Source organism: Phoenix dactylifera, chromosome 8, assembly GCF_009389715.1.
Source record: "Phoenix dactylifera cultivar Barhee BC4 chromosome 8, palm_55x_up_171113_PBpolish2nd_filt_p, whole genome shotgun sequence".
Taxonomy (NCBI): Eukaryota; Viridiplantae; Streptophyta; class Magnoliopsida; order Arecales; family Arecaceae; genus Phoenix; species Phoenix dactylifera.
Window position 1 is genome coordinate 9,578,468 of NC_052399.1, and position 14,609 is coordinate 9,593,076.

Sequence of the window (14,609 nt, forward strand, 5' to 3'; positions counted from 1 at the left end):
ATCTTCTTGGTTGGGCCATTGTATTCGATCCATTTACTTTCTCGTAGCCACCACACTTTGGTTAGTGGAGGACCTGACTTGGCACAGTATATGCCATATTGGGCTATCCTCACAAGAGGAATATATTTCTTTTACCAAAAAATATTTTTTAATAAAATATAAGATTATAATAGGTATAAGATTATAATACATTTTTTACATTGTAGATATCCTTAGAAATTTACTTAGATGGGAGTCCATCTACGGGCTCGTTTGGTTCGCGGAAAGCATTTTTTCTCTTAGGAATATGATTCCTGAGAAGAAGATTCTTAGGAAGAGAATGCTTAGGAATGTACTTTTGGCATGTTTGGTTAAACATAAAAAAGTGACGAGTGCTTATGTTTGGTTGACCATCCACTTTTCTGGAAAAGTTATTTGTAATTCCTATTACACCCTTAATAATGATTAGGTTTTTAATGCATCTTTAATGCCGAAGGATCTTTTTGGAAAAAAAATAAAACTTGAGTGATTTTCACCTCATGAGAAAGTAACTTTCCCATATGTCTCATGGAAAATTTTTTTTCATGAAATATGGGAATCATATTTCTATAAAAATACAACTTTTTCATCTCTCTTCTTTGAAAACTTTAATTAAATAAGAGTCATTTCATTACTTTTTCGTTGACTACATTTTTTTTTTTTTTCTCGTCTTTTCTCGCGAACCAACTGAGCCCTACATATTTTTTTTAACTTGATCATGTGATAAATACGGGAAGGGCTACTGAAGTCCATGCATGGATTGGAGACCGTGGAAGACAAGGGTCCAGGTCCGAAAGTCTTGACGTATTCTAATAAATACGCGACGCTAGATTATTCTAGTTCCAATACCGGGTTGGCTGAGACGTCAATGATGACTCGTTGAATTCCGAGTCAAGTAATTCAACAACTCAGCCTATGGCTCCGGAGAGTTAAATTTCAAAGCCGAAAGCTTATTTGATGTGGTTGTTGGCAGCATAGCTTTAGTAGAATTTTTTAAAATAAAATTTTTATTAAAAATTATTTACTGTTTGATAATTATATTTCTAAGTTACTATAAAATTTTAATATATATTTGATATACAAACTGAAAAAATAATTTTAGTATAACAAAATGATCAAAAAAAATATTGTACAGTATTATATAACAGTGCATAATAAAATATAATATATATTAATATATGAATATATAATATAATATAATATTACTGTAATATAATATAATATTATTATAATATAGTAATATAATATTGTATACTATAACATAATAATATAACATAATTTGATATTATACAATATAACATATCAATATATTATGATACATATCAATATAGTATAATACAATAATAAAAATATAAAGTATTATAATTATTAGCATAAATTAATATAGTCCGACACATAATTAAGTCTTTCTATAATTATAATATTTTATTATAGATATTTTGGTCCAAAAAGAAAAAATCTTATAAATCAAAATAACTTTCCGACGCATACTAAATATGCTTTTCTGAAGAAGCTTCATTTTGGAGCTTCTCCCCAAAAGCTGTTTTAATTTTCTGGCAAAGTTAAAATAACTTCCCAATTTTTTTTTATAAACACTTTAATTTCATCCAAAAGTACTTTTGAAGGGTTAGAAAAAACTTTTTGGCACTCCAAAAGTTCTAATAAATGGGGCGTAAAACGAGTTATGCCAATGATTAAGTTGAGCAACACCTAAATCAAAAACCTATAGGAAGTTTCTCAAGGATTTCATTTTCATTATATTATTAAAGTATGTAGAGAATATTGAAACCAAACAGCAAGTCCTTTCTTGATCCTGATTCATGAAGTTCAATGGAAAGAAAGAAAATGAAGCATATGCACCAAATAGGAACATCAACCCATCTTACTTGTTTAACTCAATCTACTTAAACTGTTTAACCTGTTTAAAACTATTTAACCCATTAAAAACCTGTCTAATCCATTTAAACTGACTTGATTTGTTTAATAAATAGGTTATATCGGTCAAGCCGAGTTACCTATTTAATAAAGATTTTGGATTTAGATTTGAAATTTTGACCTATTTAATAAACATATCAGATTTGAGTTGATCAATTTTTGACCAAATCTGCATCCAACCTGTATCTAACTCGATTGCCATCCCTAGCATCAAAACACTAGCATATTATAACCAGAGGCTTTTTTTTTGGGTGATTATTTGCTTAAATTTCATCGGAGTAGCAAAATCTTCCTTTTCTTTTTTTTAAGTATTTCTTGAAAACAAACTAAATGCCATGGCATGCGCATTGAAAGCAAATTAATTGAAAGTTGCAATATGCACTATTCAAGGTCACAAGTACTTGTGAAATTAAAATTTTCTTTGAGCTAAAATATTAATATATTTTATAGAAGTACGTTTTTTAAGAGATTAGTGCTGTGGGCCAACTTTCCATAGGAAAAATTTGCTGTGAACCGCTAGCATACCATATGGTACAAGGGATTTGGTGTAATTCCAAAGTTGGCGTGAGGAGTTATATTGTAAAGCGCCAACCTAGCCTGGATTGTGTAGTGATGAGGGAAAATCTTTGGAAAAACAGTAAGAACTTGCTTTCCTTTCATTTGTTATCTTAATACACTAAATTATGCCATTATATTTTTCCTCTCGTCAGATTTGCACTATAGAAAGCCTCCTAGAATCAGTCCATCTCAATTAGTATGTCAACAGTGCAATGTGCTCATTCCTTTTCTACCACCATTTGACTTTTTTCAGATTTCTTTCAATGAAGACTGTATAGTAGATTTGAAGCTTTTAGTATTAGAAAGTAAATACCTCGGGTGACTTATATTAAGAGTTTTAACATCTATTCAAATATTAACACATCATTTAAACTAATACGATCATTAATTGAGGGGATGGTTTCTTTGTATCCTATTAATTGGTTGACCTTATTTGGAAGTTATTAACACCATCAGTCATATTTCATCCTTAGGAGAGCCTTTGACAGCTCGGAATATCTGGATTTCTATTCTGCTTAGACAGTACTCTGTATGGTATTCTTCACCTGCGAGCCTACACCTCCGAGTTTTTTCAAGGTCAATTTTGATGGATTCATCTCCGACAGAGGTACGAGGGGAGGCGTAAATTTTGTTATTAGAGATCCGGATGCTAGGATGGGGGCAACAGGCGGTTGTCGGCTATTCGACATCTCGGTGCCCGGTGCAGAGCTGAGGGCTACCTGGTCAGGTTTTGACATACCCGACTTGAGTTATGAGCCAACTCAGTTATCCTGAAGGGTAACTCGGCCGTGATTATCAGTTGAATCTAGAAAGGTCCGAGGGGTGCCGATGGTAACTATCCGTTGTTTCGAGACATCTGGGCAATGACGAGAGAGGGAGGGGCTTTTCAGATCAAACATGTATTTCGTGAAGCTAATGGGGCTGCGAATTGGGTGGCCGCCTATATGGCCAGCCATGCGAGTAGCACCTTATGGATTAAGGATGGAGAACTGCCTCAGGCACTCCGAGATATTCTGTTTTTTGATTTTATTGGGTGCATTCGTACTCGTCATGTATAAGTCACCCATCCTAGCAAAAAAGAAAAAAGAAAAAAAAAACTTATGAAGTTAAACTAGACACTCTCTCCAATATATAAACTAAACGTGATACCTGCAATTGGAATTCTATTGCACATTCTTTTAGTAGCCCTAGAAGTATGTTGCAAACTCTTTCATCAATTATAAAATAAGAATTCATGGTAAAAAATGGTACATGAGTTGCGCTGCATGGTATTGGTAACACTAGAACAAACAAATCAAACTCGGCCCGGTTCAAACCGGCCCGAGTCTCGACCCGGTTCAAACCGGCCCGAGTCTCGACCCGGTTCAACTCGTTTCTAGAACACATCAAGCAATCCCATCCCGCCTCCAATCCCGGCCACTTCCTCTGTGCACGCCATCCCGTAAAAGCGACTGCCGCGTGACGCGGTAATTACACCTCCCTCTCTACCCCTCACATGCATTCACGTGAATCTCCACCGACGCCAGCTATCATAATGCATCGCCTCTCGGTTCCCTCGCCTCCCCGTAACTTACCAACCCACTACCAAGGCCGAAAGCATATCCTCACCTGTAGTGACCGTAACCACAATATAGTTATAAGTAGGCACCACTCGTGACTGCTTTGCTCTCACGTCACTCTTTCTTTCCCTTTTCGCGTTCCCTCACCGACTCTCTGTTCGTTGTTCTGATCTCCATTTCCGGCGATGGCGAAGCAGCAGGTCCCGGGTTTCGCCGCATGGGCCGTGGCGGCGGCGGCGGTGGTAGTCTTCCTCCCGGCGGCGGTGAGCGGTGCGCGCGACGTGAAGGCGGCGGCGGCTAACACGGGGTTCGTCGTCGAGGGCCGCATTTTCTGCGACACTTGCCAGGCCGGCTTCGAGACCCCCAAGACCACCTACATCGCCGGTAAGATCTCACCGCCACCGCTTTTACCTACTGCTTCCGCTTGGTTTCGGACTCCAGCCGTCCGATATCGGCGGGCTGCCGGCCGTATCCGAGGGGAAACGCATTCATATCGTAATGTGGAAGTGCTTTTTTCTTTTTTATGGGAAACGCAGGGGGAAGGGATTAGGGTCCTCTTAGAGATAGATCTTTTCTTTCCGGGGCGATTTATCTTGTCGTTTCCCTTCTTTTTCGGCGATTTTCCGCATTTGAGTGCCTAAATTTAAAGATTTATCCGGAATAAAGGAGAGTAAGAAACTGGAGGATTATCGTATTCTACAATCTTCTTGTAATTATTTTATCCAGGTTTGATAAAATATGTGCTCCACTGGCGGCATCCTATCCCCGATAAAGTTGGTGTTTTGCAGAACAAAGCGGAATAAACTGGAACAAGCGTGGATTTGTTGAGGACAAATCCACGTTATTCTTCAACTAAACGAGACTGTAGAAAACATAATCGAGTTTCTATTCTGAATCCAGAACCCGGAAGCTTATCGGTAGGGTTTGAATTTGACATTATCCAGACTCATAGCCTTAATAGCTCATTGGTAATATATATATATATATATATATATATATATATATATATATATATATATATATATATATATATATATATATATATATATATATATATATATATATATATATTATGATGAAAATGAAGATAGTAGCGAAGAATATTTTGATGGAAAAATAATGTTTAAATTATATTCTAGTGCTGCTGAATCTCTAATTACAGTTTTGTAGACAAACTGAGTTTAATGTTTTGTTTGAAGCTTAATCCCTTGAAACAGGTCCAATAGGCATATGCGCAGTCTTCAGTGCAATGAGGCTGGATTAATTTGGGCTTACAAGTTAAAAGCCAGGCTTGTTTAGATTAAAGTCAACTTAATAAATAGTTATGAGTTATTTAATGATCATATAATGGTATCTAGATCATATTGTATAGAGGGTTTTGCAAGAGAAATACACTTTTTTACTTTACAAATTCAGCATCATTTTATTTTTTTTGCAGATTCCATACATTTTTTTTGAAATTTGGACAATACTGTTCCCTACTCCTCGAGGTCGAATCTTTTGAAAAGTTTCACAAGTTTTTACTATCTTTTATGCAGGTTTTGAACGTTGTTTATAAAGGGATAGAATTCAAAACACACCAAAAATGACAACAAGTTTATAAAATTGATCGATAATAAATATATAGATAAAAAAACTAACATTGCAACTTGTTAGAGCACAAAAAATAAGGAGAACATAAATCTAACAAATTGACAAACTTGCTCAGGATCAATACAAGTTTTCTATTATGTTGATTATATTCTAAAATCAGCTATTTATAACTTTGTGCAAATTCCATTCATAATTTGGTGCTTTGACTGCCCTAAACATATGGAGGTTTCGATTTGCCTGTAACCTGAACCAACATTGTGGGTTGGCGAGGTAGTGTGGAAGGTTGTCCTAGCCTTTCGAGGTTGGATTGTCTTGCACTGGCATGCTGGCATTTTTGAGAACATGCACAAGTTTTTAATACCTCCTTCCCAAGTTTTAAATAGGGTTTTCATAAAAGAATATCATTACAAAACACATTATAAAATCATCAATAGTAAATATATAGAATAAACAATTAATGGAAGAACTTGTTAGAGCACAATAACAAGTAGAGTATAAAGATAACAGATTTGCACATGATCCATGTAAGTGTTCTATTACTATCTCTATTCTAAAATCTATCGCAATTTGTGCAACTTTCATTGTGAACTTGTGCAACTTAGACTAACTTTGTGGGTCGGTGAGCTAGCGACGGTGTTGGAGGCAATTTTGTCCTAGCCTCAAAACTTTGTAGCAAATCTGCAAAAATAAGGAAAACATATCAAAAATCTGCAAATTGAAAAGTGACTACATCTTCTTGCAAAATCCTCTAATATATATACTCCAGCGTCTTGATCTATAAAAATGTTCTAAGCTGTTTGTAATCTTTTGGACATCTTCTGAGTGGAGGTATATTACATTAACAGAGGTGCAAATTATGTTCATATGTTGTCCACATTGAGTTAAATTCGGTCAGAATTAGATCCCTTGTCTGTTTCATAGCAATTGCTGGAATCTGGATGGCATGCCCGTGTTGAAGAAGTTGTGCAAAATTTCAATTTAATGTTAATCATTGGATGGATATAATAGCCTTAGGTGTATGACATGTAAGCAGGCAAGCATAGGGGCGTGAATTAGGATAAGATTTTTGCTAGTTGGTTTATGTGGGACATAGATAAGATGTGGGCATCATCTCAATTTATCTTTTATTTGGAAGTAGATAAACAGGAAAAAGTGGAGATATCAATACATTGTATTTTAAAGCAGCAAAAGAGTACAACCGAGTTTAGGCGCACACTTCATGAATTTTTATGTACAACATTAATCTTGAGCAATTTGAAGGTTTGGGTGACCTGAACTTGCTCTAGTAGTAATGGAGCTTTCAGAATTCTGCTCATATTCTGGGATAAAAGCACACCTCAGATGAATGGTTACTTTTCTCTTAAATAAACTACAGTAATTCTGTTGGTGTGAAAAAAAATTGCATTTTTCATAGGTGGTTTTCTTTTTATGTTTTCAAAGTTTCATAGGTGCTTTGCAGGTGCAAAGGTGAGAGTAGAATGCCAATCAAGGACGACGGGTGCAAAGACATGCAGCTTTGATGGTGTGACCGACCGCTCCGGCACCTATAATATCCTTGTTGCAGATGAGCATGAACATGAGACCTGTGAGTCTGTGCTTGTTAGCAGTCCGGTGAAGGGTTGTGATAAGATCCTTAAAGGCCGGGAGAGGTCTCCTGTGTTCCTCACCCACAACAATGGCATTGCATCGGACAAAAGATTTGCAAACTCCCTAGGCTTCCAAAACGACATCCCCTTGGAAGGCTGTGCTCAGCTGATGGAGATGTATCGGCAATACGAAAATGAAGTTTAATGAAAAAAGAAGAAGAAAGAAAGAAAATGGGGTCTCCATTATATGTAGTAGGCTATATGTCCAGTGCTCTCTTTGCTGCTGTTATTGCTCTGGTACTTTATTTGTTTCCTTTGTTTGACAATTGGTTAATCTTCTATCCAGCCCACTCTTTTGTATTTGTTATTGCATTTACTGTTGTCTGACTACTTTCATTGAGCATTGGAGTGATGGGCTTTAGTTTCAGATTCTAAGAGCAATCCGGTGCTTATTTGGTGCAACTGTGGCTCACACTCTGTGGATGCGGCTAACAAAATCAGAAAACAAAAAATTAAATAAAAAATTCAACACTATGTCGCAATCCATCTATACGAAGTCTTCAGAATAGTGAGCCGTATAAAAAGTCACTCAGTCAACTGCACTGTTTGCTTCTCTGTAGACGTATGTGGTCTGACGCATATTATTGCAGTTTAGGATACCACTTTGGGTTAAAACCTGTGACACATTAAATTGCGTTGCTCGCATGAATGTTTGGCACTGGCCTGGTATTTTTTTGGGGTCCAATGTACAACAAGTGAGTAGATCCGTCAATTTGGTAAGGTCTGACCTAACCTGATTCGGTATTTGAGTCCGATTTACCCCCGTTTCCTCACTGGCAAGCTAGTGGAAACCTTGGCCCTCAGACTCGACCACCACCCAGAGGCCCTCCCCCATGCCATGCTCCTCTTTCTCCCACTGCAACCCCTTCACATGGAACACCCTCATCAGAGTCCTCTCTCTCTTAGCCCCACACCTCATCATGCCCTCCTCCTCTTTGCCTTCCAAACACCTTTTGTAACGCCTGATGCCTTCAATCATGCCACCGAGCTCCAGGCTTGCTCTTGCTTCCATGCTCACAGGTTAAACAAAGCCCTTTCCATGGCCTTGTAGGCTTGTAGCAGGGAATGGAAAACCAATCCAACATTGTCGGTTTGGTCGAGGAAGGCCTGCACTACTTTAAGGTCCAGGAAGAAAGACAATGGCATTGCTCCCAGAGTTGAGAACTATGGACGCCTGATCGATCCTTTTTGCAGGGCTGGCCGGTTAAGGGAACCTTCTGAGCTGGTAGACTCAAATGGAAATCCAAGCGAATGCCATCGCTCGGAGGAGCCTTCTAAGTGCTTGCAGGATGAATTTGGACGTTGAATTGGCTGGGATCGCAGTGAAAGAATTCCGAATCGCATCCCTACGGAAACCAGAGGCAACGTTCTTTTTTTTAGATGTTAAAAATCGTACCTCTTCTGAAAGAAGCGTCTTAAAGAAAAGGATAAGAGCTTTATCCTATATTTTAAACATCTAGAATTTACAGGATAAAACTGATATATTTATTTTTAATTTTTTTTTTAAGTTAAAACTCCAACAGAATTGGCTGAGATCGGAGCGAAGAATTTGATGAGGCTGAAGTACGGCCATTGGGGGACTTAACGTGCTCTTGTTGGAGTATTTCAAAATTCCAGCCTACCTTTTTTTTTTTTTTTTTTTTTTGTCTTGTGTATTTTATTTAGTTCCATATTAGAAAGAGGTGAAACTCAAATGATTTTTATATAGTCTTCAACCTTTTTACCTAGTGAAGTAAAGAAAGTAAGTAGCTTACATGCACACGAGCCCAGTGAAAGTCCAAGGCAAAATTGGCATATCCAATCCGAAAATGGGTTAACCGATAACTGTTTTGGTTTTGTCTCTCGGTAAACATCATGTCCTTTTAAAAACGTCTCTTCCTTCTCTTTTTAAACCTTATCAAATCCGATGATTAATATAATAAAAATCTGATCCATATCTTCCTCTTCTTCATACTCTTTTCTGTTTCCTGAGCGATTCCTGAGCGATTCTGGGTGTACGTTTGGAGCGATCTAGTTGTTGTATCCTGGAGGATAGGTCATCATTATCTGCTACACCAAGATTCATTCTTCAAAGGGTACGATCTATTTTTATGGACAGTGACAACACGCTTCAACTGATAAGTTCTTTCTTACCATCTATTCTTTTCCTAACACTCCTTTCAAACATACATATGCGGCAAAAGGGAGGTTGTGGGATGATGCAAGGAGGGCAAGGGAGCAGATGAAGGAAGGGCAGATAAAGAAGCAGCCTGCTTTTAGCTAGCTTGATTGAATCAAATGATCGGTTGGCTGAAGGGAGGCCCTGCTGACCACTCTGCTTGGATTCAGTATAAGTACACCAGATTATATCCATTAGAACAACGAACATGCAACTCAGTTTTCAGTGGTTCAGCTGCCATTATGGATCAACAGGCTTAGAACAGATGTGTACCCATGCTCAGGAGTTCAAAGAGCTCAAGGAGGATTGATGAAAGACCAGCACTTTCAAGAATAATTATTTGTTAAGGGAGCTATCGGCCAGCCGTTCAGTGATTATAGCTGCCAATGTACATCAAATACTCTTTCAACTCCTGCATAGACATCTAACTAATGATCTTAATTGTCTGCATTCTTAGTCTTCATATCAACCAACTTGCCCACATATAAAGAATAGATATTGCTTCTCAGAAAACAAAGTAGATGTTATTGGAGGTTGGATAGGGAGGCCGGGATCCCAGTTTCAACATATAGATCAGTCTCAAATAGGTGCTATCATAGATTTTATGATCTGCCATTGTGATTTTTTTTTTTCGATATGAATTGCCTCCATTGATGCACAATGTATGCATAATATATTTAGTTACTTCCATCCACATAACTACAATAGCATATGATTTGAGGATGCTGTCACTTTGCAGCATTCCATTGCAAAAAGATACCAAGTTGATGGTAACAAGGAAATGATGGCAATGGGCTTTGTGGGGATTACTTGACTAGCTATGTGGCAAATGATCCTAAGAATGTTCAGAAAATTTAAATTGTGTGAGAAATTATGAGAGAATTTGGTCAAATTGAAAAGTGTAGTTTTAATCATGACGATTGGTTGAACGAATTGCAAGTGAAGCTGACGGTGGCTGCTATATGTGATAATTTACCGAACCTAAACTATAAACCTTAAGACTTATTAAAGAAAATGGTAGGCACAAGCTGTTAAGTTGTATAGGACTCACAGATTAGGAATATATAGAAATTAGGGCACGGATTGTTTTATCCCTTCGTCCTTCGTCCTTCGTCCAAAGTTCCGTGCATTATAATGGGGGCGGAAGAGGAGCAGCAGAGAGAGAATGGCGAGGGCGGGGTTGGGGAGAGGCCCAAACCGATCTCAGAAGCCCAGTTCCTCGCCTGGAAACGCCAAAAGGTGCGACCTTTATCATCAATTCTAGGGTTTCAATTGTTGGATTCCTTTATTTCTTTCCAACATGAGGAAAATTCCACTTATCTATGAGCTAATTCGAGTATTTCGGGTAGAAGTCTCGGAATTTTAGGGATTTGGTTATGTTTTCTGATATAATTTAGGAGAAAAAAGCCCTGTAATATCTTATATCTCTTCTTTGTTGGGAGAATCCTATGATTTGTGACTTGCGGTTTTTTTTTCTTTTTTTTTTTTTTTTGCATTGGTGGACCTTTGATGTTTTGTGATGCTTGGCCTGGATGGTAGCTTATGGCAATTTGTAGTGTTCATGCATTAAATATATAAGATTTGTGGTAATAATTGTTTAGTAGGAGTCGTAGTAGTTCCTGATTCTTTATATTCCATTGTGGTCATTTAGAAGTGTGGAGGCATTGTGTTTGTGTCGAACTTTAATGACAATTTTATGCATGATATGGAATGATACAGTTCTCCCTCAAGGCTGGTTTATAACTTCATATTGACAGTCGAGGAACACTCAAATATGAGGGAACAGAATAAAAAGAATCAAGTTGCATGCATTTCGAAATAAACATGAGCCAGGATTGAAATAGGTAGGTGAAGGCAGTTGAGGGAAAGGGAAGCAAACGAATTTTTGATTCTAGTATCTAAGTATGATTTGCAGAAACCAAAATTCAGATATGACTGCACATAATATATGTCAATGTAACAAAATAAAACAGGTAGTTTTTAACATAAGCCATATGAATACTTCCAAACCTGCTTGTAAAAGGTTCTACCTAGTAAAGCCTGGAAAATCGTCTTCAAAGCAGTGTTGCATGGATAAGGAAAAATTACTTACTAATATATATTTAGTATTGTGTAAAAGGAAAAAATAAAAGATGTTATTTGCTGGGGTATTCCAATATGCATATTTCTCATCCAAACTTTCCAATTTGCTTAAGAATTTTAAACAAAGGACATTCGATAAAGTTATTTTAATACCTATATTGTCAATCAATCTCTAAAAAGAATCAAAGCTAGCTTTTAGATCTTTTGCAGTGGGTCAAACTTGTTGTTGGAGTCCAAGTCTCTGTCAATTCATAAAAGTTCAATTAGAAATTGATAATTATCCAAGTGTCTAATTCTTAACCGATTTGGCTACATATTTGACATGGATTCCAGGATTTGGACATGAGTGTCCAGGTAAGACATCTCGAAAGCTGCTCTTTGAATATTAGAATCAAAAGTAATTGCTTGTCAGTCTCCGATGTCCTTTTCCTTTCTTGTAATGATAGAAAAAAATGTGCTATTAACAATCTTTTCACCCTTCTAGTGTAATTTTTTAAAATTGTTCATAAGGTTGCTCTTCACTGTAGGCAAAAATTGTTTGAAGAATGAGAGTTAGATTATGATGACTCAAATATTGAAATACTGGGGCATAATTTTTCTTTCATTGGAAAAAATTTAAGCTCTGACTATGTCCTTCAGCCTTACAGCTGACAGGTGTCTGCATCACATTTATGTTGAAACTTATTACATCCAAGACATTGAAAGTAAGTGATCAACATACATATTCCCAGCTGAGTCAATGATTAGATTTATAGTTATCTAGGAATACTTGGTGGACTGAGTGTGCAGGATGGATTAGGCTGAATCTGAGCATCCAAAGGTCACTTCAGGCATGGGTTGGACACTGCTGTTTTTGGTTAAGATAAGTGTACAATTGTATAATCATTTCTGTAAATGTCGCTCTTGCCTTGCTATCCTTCAGCCTGAGATGTGGTCCCTTGCCTGGTCCATTTTGATTTCTGTTCAAATGCAGTTCCATTGATATATTTGACTGCATATATTTTTTACTAGACATTGTTTTTGATAAATATGAGCATGAAACACTTTTTCTTTGGACTTTCTTTGCCATGGGGATTTGGCAAGTTAGTTTCTTACACGCACACATATGTGTGTGAGTACGTATATAGATATATAGATATAGATATGGATATAGTTGTATATGGATGTTAAAAGAATTTCAATCCCTGCCAAGGAAGCTATTTATCCATGCCTTTGGACTCGAGTTTTAGTCTGATATCTGTTTTGCCCGTGAGGGGTGAATGACCTAAGCTTCTTATGCTGTCTTTCTTTCCTCTAGCCTAATAAATCCATACCACTTAGGAGGGGAAAAAATGCCGTTCCTCTTACTTTGATTTTAGAAGGGCCATCCTCTAATATGTGTTGTTGTCTACATGCATCAAATGGCATACAATGCTGCTATTAAACTATGTTCTTTCTCCCTGCTGCAGTCATGAGTAGCTTGATGTATTAAAATAGTCACAAGTAGTTGTTCAAGAAAATTTCCTTAAAATGCAGGATGCTGAAACATCAGCAAGAAGAGCTGAAGCAGTTTGTAAACGTGCAGAAGATATAGCTGCAGGAACAGTACAGATGAATGGCCGTGAGCTTTTCCTCCATGAGCCTGGGGTCTTTGATAATGTTCTTTATTGAGATTCTTGAGATGAGTTGTAGTGATAGAACACAATTTATAAACAATTTCTGCTGCGAAATTTTTATTTCTTGATATATTGTGTTTTTATTTTCTTGATATGTGCAAATTATAGTAAGGTCTAATTCAAGAAACCAAATTTGACTTTCAATAAAGAGCCAAGTATTTGGAGCCTTTTGAGCCTGCATAACTAAATTGCTATGAATATCTTCAGCCTGAAGCCCAAGCCTGTGCGGCAAGTGAACTGATAAAAATCCTTTTCCCAAGGATTGGGTTTTATGGAAGATGCCATTAGTACAGCAAGTGATTTTCTCTCATATATGTTTTTTAACATACCAGGGGTCTCTAAGCACCTATTCTTGTAAGATCATGTCTTTTTTATTTGTTTCATTCTTCAATATGGTTATGCATATCTAAAAAATCAATCAGTTCTCCTTTTTCATGTAATATCTTGATGTTCTTGCTATTGTCCAAACAGTGATAAATCATAAAAAAAATGACCACGACAGAAATAAAATTCTGTTAGAAACAAGGCAAGCTTCCTCTAATTTCTGGGGATTCTTCATAGCCTTTTTCTTTTTGGAGGAGGAGCTAGGGCAAGTTAAGTAGCAATGAAGGAGGTGAAGATGCAAGTGATAATAGCTTGATTGCTTAGGTTGGGCTGGGATAAAATTTTTAATGAAAACACCCAATCATGGAAATCATCGAGCCCTTTCTTTTGATGCAACACTCACCTTTCTTTTGATGCAACACTCACCTTTCTTTTGAGGAGAAATATGACACAGCACATAGAAATGTTCCTCACAGACAAAATAAACATCAGATCCGATGCCAAGACAGAATGTATTTATGAGCCAATCCCAACCTGATTTTGCCTGCAATTATGAATTCTAAAGGATAGTAAATTTCTGGTCAATTATCCTAAGTTAAATTTGACAGGCATCATAGAGGGAGCATAAGTTGTTTAACAATTAAATCCTTTTGTGTAAATATGCTTTAAAATATTTAAGCCTACCAAACAATCTGTCTTCCCGGAATATTCTCATTTAGTGTTGCTTAGCTGCCAATCTCCAAATATTCATGATCAAATAACCCCACCACCCCAGCATAATAAAATGGTCACCTGAATGCGAACATATCCTCCATCTTTTAATGGGGGATGTGTTTATTGGATGAGTTGATCTAAGTATATGCAGAGTTGAGGTGAAATTTTGATTTGGATTTGGTCTAAAACACAACAAACAGTAAAAAAAGTTAATAGCAGTGGAAAGATAAAGTAAAAGGTAGATCCACTCTCCATTTATTATAGCAGGAAAGGTATCAGAGTGAAAGGAGAAATAGGGATAAAGAAGACCTTAAAGAAGAAGAGGTGAGGAAGAGAACGGAAGGACCAAAATAGGCTCCCTCTGGAG

At 37.0% G+C, this 14,609-nt stretch overlaps 2 protein-coding genes across 3 annotated transcripts; both read left to right on the forward strand.

The window, feature by feature from the left end:
* The first annotated feature begins 4,073 nt into the window (after nt 1–4,073).
* LOC103717221 (pollen-specific protein C13) lies at nt 4,074–7,676 on the forward strand. Its single transcript, XM_008805528.2, has 2 exons — nt 4,074–4,454; nt 7,123–7,676. Exons 1-2 carry the CDS (start codon nt 4,256–4,258, stop codon nt 7,452–7,454), a joined length of 531 nt encoding a protein of 176 aa, XP_008803750.1. The 5' UTR covers nt 4,074–4,255; the 3' UTR covers nt 7,455–7,676.
* Nucleotides 7,677–10,493: 2,817 nt separating this feature from the next.
* On the forward strand, nt 10,494–13,372 carry LOC103717223 (zinc finger CCCH domain-containing protein 15 homolog). 2 transcript variants are annotated; one of them, XM_026808490.2, is made up of 3 exons: nt 10,494–10,706; nt 12,197–12,253; nt 12,349–13,058. In XM_026808490.2, exons 1-3 carry the CDS (start codon nt 10,602–10,604, stop codon nt 12,529–12,531), a joined length of 345 nt encoding a protein of 114 aa, XP_026664291.1. In that variant the 5' UTR covers nt 10,494–10,601; the 3' UTR covers nt 12,532–13,058. The 2 variants fall into 2 exon arrangements, with proteins under 2 accessions (XP_026664291.1, XP_008803751.1); XM_008805529.4 differs by lacking the exons at nt 12,197–12,253; nt 12,349–13,058 and adding an exon at nt 13,065–13,372 and having other exon boundaries at nt 10,555–10,706.
* The last annotated feature ends 1,237 nt before the right edge of the window (nt 13,373–14,609 follow it).

Coding starts and splice junctions, on each gene's coding strand:
- LOC103717223 (XM_026808490.2), top strand. CDS start 10,602: ATGGGGGCGGAAGAGGAGCAGCAGAGAGAGAATGGCGAGGGCGGGGTT. Junction 10,707..12,196: donor TCGCCTGGAAACGCCAAAAG/GTGCGACCTTTA, acceptor TCAGCCTTACAG/CTGACAGGTGTCTGCATCAC. Junction 12,254..12,348: donor TTACATCCAAGACATTGAAA/GTAAGTGATCAA, acceptor AGGATGGATTAG/GCTGAATCTGAGCATCCAAA.
- LOC103717221 (XM_008805528.2), top strand. CDS start 4,256: ATGGCGAAGCAGCAGGTCCCGGGTTTCGCCGCATGGGCCGTGGCGGCG. Junction 4,455..7,122: donor CAAGACCACCTACATCGCCG/GTAAGATCTCAC, acceptor GGTGCTTTGCAG/GTGCAAAGGTGAGAGTAGAA.